Source organism: Eptatretus burgeri, chromosome 2 (assembly GCF_056783735.1).
Source record: "Eptatretus burgeri isolate ZD-2024b chromosome 2, Ebu_testis_v1, whole genome shotgun sequence".
Lineage (NCBI taxonomy): Eukaryota > Metazoa > Chordata > Myxini > Myxiniformes > Myxinidae > Eptatretus > Eptatretus burgeri.
Window position 1 is genome coordinate 48,911,735 of NC_140962.1, and position 5,479 is coordinate 48,917,213.

General features: G+C 40.1%; 1 protein-coding gene across 1 annotated transcript; it reads right to left on the minus strand.

Annotated features, from left to right (window-relative positions):
• Nucleotides 1-2,098: 2,098 nt before the first annotated feature.
• SMIM15 (small integral membrane protein 15) lies at nt 2,099-2,985 on the minus strand. Its single transcript, XM_085869253.1, has one exon. It carries the CDS (start codon nt 2,973-2,975, stop codon nt 2,742-2,744), a length of 234 nt encoding a protein of 77 aa, XP_085725379.1. The 5' UTR covers nt 2,976-2,985; the 3' UTR covers nt 2,099-2,741.
• Nucleotides 2,986-5,479: the final 2,494 nt, after the last annotated feature.

The following is a 5,479-nucleotide window of genomic DNA, read 5'->3' on the forward strand; positions in this document are numbered from 1 at the left end:
TCAAAATAAATAAATAACGTTATCGTCCAAAGCTAAACGACGCATGCGTACTGGAGAATCTTTTGAATGATCACTACACAAGCCAAATCAGCAAGTGATCAATGCAAACACAAAATCCTTGCGCTACCAAAATGCATAACGAGAGCTCATCGACCACCATACCCCATGCAATCTTGAAGGGGGGGGGTTGAGGGGGGAAGACACGGGTGGGATTTGCGGGCAGCAAAATTGATTGGTTGAGATTATGTAAAATGCCGTATTATTTTGTCCAAGTACTGCTAAACAGGTTTTTTGAAAGAGCCAATACAGTGATTTATGTTCTATGTTAAACTACTGCATTCAACTATGAAACTGAAATAAAATAAAGATTTTAAAAGTTGGAGAATTCCCCCCCCCCCCCCAGAAGTTTACCGCCGTTGGATGCGGTGTCTTTTGCACCACCTTATTTAACACGTTGGTGCCCTTCATGACGTCGCTAAAACAGGAAGTTTCCCGTTTGGGATGATTTTCATCGTTGCCAGACATGCAGACAGAAAATATTATCTCACTCCTCACTGTAGATGCGTGATCAGGAAAAATTCAGAGCCAAAGTAAGTTACTGCTAAACTACAGAGTTCATTGTCCGATTAATGTTCAAAATAACATTCAATTGAAATTTAGAAAAAAAAAGATAAAAAAATGAAGTTATTCCTCGATCATAAACTCATGTTTGTAAACAGACAAAGTGAACCAATTGGTTAATCCCACTTTTCTATTCAAATGTGAGGTAACAAAAGCATACCACACAAATGACATTAAACTGCCAACAAAGATGTGCTGGTGGTCAGGAATCTGGGCTATCTGGTCCAACTCCATGCTAAAGCTCTGACTAATTTTAAACATCCTATCATTAGTCTCCAGCTATTTACCCATCCACAGGAAGCAGCTTCAAATGACAGTACTCGTTTCATTGAGAAGGAAAAATTTTTTTAAAAATTCTGTGGTACAAAAGTACAATTATTAAACCAAGCACCATCATTTCTCAACTATTCCCCTTCATTTGCTGGTTACAATAATGTTATTTATTATTATTATTCTTTTTAATACTGCCACTACAATTATACCCAAATTATACGGCCAGAAAAACTTGTATTTAAAATAATAAAATCAATCCCACAATATTAACGGCACAAAAATATTTCCCCAAAATTAGCATCTCATTGATAAGTTATATTGATGAAAGATTTTTTGTTGTTGCTGTAGTCTCTTTTCCATCCAGGACTTCAAGCAAGCAGTGCACCACAATCTCGTCATCCCCAATCCTGATTCATTATCTTAACTGGAAGCACAAAATCCCGATGGGATCAGCTGGGAGGGGGGGGGGTAATGTTATCATGATCCAAACGTGTAATCCAAAACACCTCACTGCACTGGAAAATGTGGGAACCTGTAATACCCTTACCCATTTAGATAGAGAATTGCCTCCCCCCCACCCCCAAGACCACTAGCAAAGATAATCACACTCTGATGCACTAATTGGGGTCAAGCTGATCTGATGTAGCAAGTTTGGATGTAATCGGTCTACAACTGCAGGAGTAGCGCATCACACACACACACACCTGACTTGCTCGTTACGTTACCTCTTATCCTGTTCATTCATTTCCTTGATATTTATCCTAATCAATTCGACTTTGCTCTTTCACGAGTCTCACTACTATAAAGAAAAAAACAAAACAAAAAAAATCCACCTACCCTATATTGTGCAAAAGCAACAAAACTTGTGAATCGGTATAAAACATGCATTGACAAGATCAGCTTTGAATGGTGCCAGATGAGGTTTTGGCCTAGAACGCCTCTTGAAACAGTGATAGACCTGACAGCAGTTTTCAAAATATCATTCTGGTTACGCAAGTCTCACAACCGCATTACGTTCATTACCCAGGTCATGCATTTCCGGTTGAGCTGTACATGAAAGAATGCACGACAGCACCTTTTTTACAGCAAGGAATGGCCCAGTTCAAAGACAGGATGCACACCTTCAGGTCTGCAGAGTACACCACCATGTTGGGACTTGCCGTCCCAATATAGCACAAGCCACCTTAAACCTCACACTTTAAAGATAGATATCACACATTCTTGCCTTTATTAACAATAACCCCCCCCCCTCCAAGAAACACCTAAACAAGCCCCTCACACTGTTTCTTTTAGAGAGAAAACAGACCAAACGGACATTTGCAGGAAGGAGGGGGAAGAAAAAAAAACAAAAAAACATCCAACAGGAAGAGATAGAAGTCTCATGAAAAAAAAATAGAAAAAGAAAACATCAAGATGTATGTGTACAGTGTGCTCAAATGTGGGAAAAACAAAAACAACCAAATACTTTGTACAATTGAAATGGTTGACCAGGAAAGATACAAGGAAATCTTCACAACAAACGACTTGAGAAAGTTTTCATTAAGCTATTGACAAAAAAAAAAGGAAAGTTAAAAATATTTTCAGTCAATAGATTCTCAAAAGAAATGTTTAAAAACAATGTGAGAGAGAGAGAAAGAGAGAGACAGAGAGACAGAGAGACAGAGAGACAGAGAGACAGAGAGACAGAGAGACAGAGAGACAGAGAGACAGAGAGACAGAGAGACAGAGAGACAGAGAGACAGAGAGACAGAGAGAGACAGGCCTTTGTGTTGGGCATAACAGGAAGGTGCAAGTCCATTGGCTGAATTTGAGACATATGACAGCTCACAAATTTCTCCTCAAAGAGATCAGTCCCCTTTTTTCCCCTTATTGCGCAATCGTTGCACATTCTCATTCCTCCGTGCCTTGCGGCGAGCTTCCTTGTCCCTCGCATCTATTGCTTTCGCTAGTCTCCATGATAAAGCAGCACTGGCCAGGAAGAGTGGAGAGAGACCCAGCAGTACAGTGGACAAAAACCCATAAGGGTCCTTGGCCGCCCACTCGACACAGTACTCAAGCCAGCCACGAAGCGTATCCAGCATATCTGCGGTATCTGGCAAGGAAACAAAACGAAAGGCTTGTATCAGGTGCAGAACCAATCGATTTTCATCGTAAAAGATGCAACAGACAATCGAACAACGTGTGACATCAACAAGTACGAAATTCCAGTTTAACAATCAAGACAGAATTTAACGATGCAGAACCACCCGAGACGCGTAGATGACAGTAGATCTGACAATTCACAATCTATAGTCATGTAGATCTGCATCGGGAGCCACACACCATGTCCTGTGCAAGCGAAACTGATGAGCAACTTACATAACAGAACCAAACAAATAAAAAACAAAGGCAAAAAACATCAAAACTAGTGAATAGAACGTCTCAAGGATGCAACGATGTTTTATTTCTCTTTGCGGCATCCAGTTATTGCATATGTAGAGGAAAGTGGGGGTGGGAGTAGAAAGCAGTCCACAACAAAAAATAATTAATAATAAAAAAGGCAAAGTAGGAGAGGAAGAAGAAGAGTGAAAAAGGGTGGAAATGGGGTTCACGAATGAGGAGAAGAAGAAGAAGAGTGAAAAGGGGTGGAAATGGGGTTCACGAATGAGAAGACGAAGAAGAAGAGTGAAAAAGGGTGGAAATGGGGTTCACGAATGAGAAGAAGAAGAAGAGTGAAAAAGGGTGGAGATGGGGTTCACGAATGAGAAGAAGAAGAAGAAGAAGAAGAGTGAAAAAGGGTGGAAATGGGGTTCACGAATGAGAAGAAGAAGAGTGAAAAAGGGTGGAAATGGGGTTCACGAATGAGAAGAAGAAGAAGAAGAAGAAGAGTGAAAAAGGGTGGAAATGGGGTTCACGAATGAGAAGAAGAAGAAGAAGAAGAAGAAGAAGAGTGAAAAAGGGTGGAAATGGGGTTCACGAATGAGAAGAAGAAGAAGAAGAAGAGTGAAAAAGGGTGGAAATGGGGTTCACAAATGAGAAGAAGAAGAGTGAAAAAGGGTGGAAATGGGGTTCACGAATGAGAAGAAGAAGAAGAAGAGTGAAAAAGGGTGGAAATGGGGTTCACAAATGAGAAGAAGGAGAAGAAGAGTGAAAAAGGGTGGAAATGGGGTTCACGAATGAGAAGAAGAAGAGTGAAAAAGGGTGGAAATGGGGTTCACGAATGAGAAGAAGGAGAAGAAGAGTGAAAAAGGGTGGAAATGGGGTTCACGAATGAGAAGAAGAAGAAGAGTGAAAAAGGGTGGAAATCGGGTTCACGAATGAGAAGAAGAAGAAGAGTGAAAAAGGGTGGAAATGGGGTTCACGAAAGAGAAGAAGAGTGAAAAAGGGTGGAAATGGGGTTCACGAAGAAGAAGAAGAAGAAGAAGAAGAGTGAAAAAGGGTGGAAATGGGGTTCACGAATGAGAAGAAGAAGAAGAAGAAGAGTGAAAAAGGGTGGAAATGGGGTTCACGAATGAGAAGAAGAAGAAGAAGAAGAAGAAGAAGAAGAGTGAAAAAGGGTGGAAATGGGGTTCACGAATGAGAAGAAGAAGAAGAAGAAGAAGAAGAAGAAGAAGAAGAGTGAAAAAGGGTGGAAATGGGGTTCACGAATGAGAAGAAGAAGAAGAAGAAGAAGAAGAAGAAGAAGAAGAAGAAGAAGAAGAAGAAGAAGAGTGAAAAAGGGTGGAAATGGGGTTCACGAATGAGAAGAAGAAGAAGAAGAAGAAGAAGAAGAAGAAGAAGAAGAAGAAGAAGAAGAAGAAGAAGAAGAAGAAGAAGAAGAAGAAGAAGAAGAAGAAGAAGAAGAAGAAGAAGAAGAAGAAGAAGAAGAAGAAGAAGAAGAAGAAGAAGAAGAAGAAGAAGAAGAAGAAGAAGAAGAAGAAGAAGAAGAAGAAGAAGAAGAAGAAGAAGAAGAAGAAGAAGAAGAAGAAGAAGAAGAAGAAGAAGAAGAAGAAGAAGAAGAAGAAGAAGAAGAAGAAGAAGAAGAAGAAGAAGAAGAAGAAGAAGAAGAAGAAGAAGAAGAAGAAGAAGAAGAAGAAGAAGAAGAAGAAGAAGAAGAAGAAGAAGAAGAAGAAGAAGAAGAAGAAGAAGAAGAAGAAGAAGAAGAAGAAGAAGAAGAAGAAGAAGAAGAAGAAGAAGAAGAAGAAGAAGAAGAAGAAGAAGAAGAAGAAGAGTGAAAAAGGGTGGAAATGGGGTTCACAAATGAGAAGAAGAAGAAGAGTGAAAAAGGGTGGAAATGGGGTTCACAAATGAGAAGAAGGAGAAGAAGAGTGAAAAAGGGTGGAAATGGGTCACAAATGAGAAGAAGAAGAAGAAGGAGAATGAGGAGAAGAAGGAGAAGGAGGAGAAGATATTACTTTCACCACAGCTTTCTGTGTCCCTCACAAAACAGACATGTCTTCGACACGGTAGTTGTACCAAAGCATCCTCATCCGAGTTACAAACCCTCGTGAAAAGATTTAATGTCAAGATTACGAGTTCCAATTCAATATCAGAACAACATACACTCGAACCATGCAACACATCCTCATGAACGGACTTCACGAGGATCAGATACAGTCCAACTCAC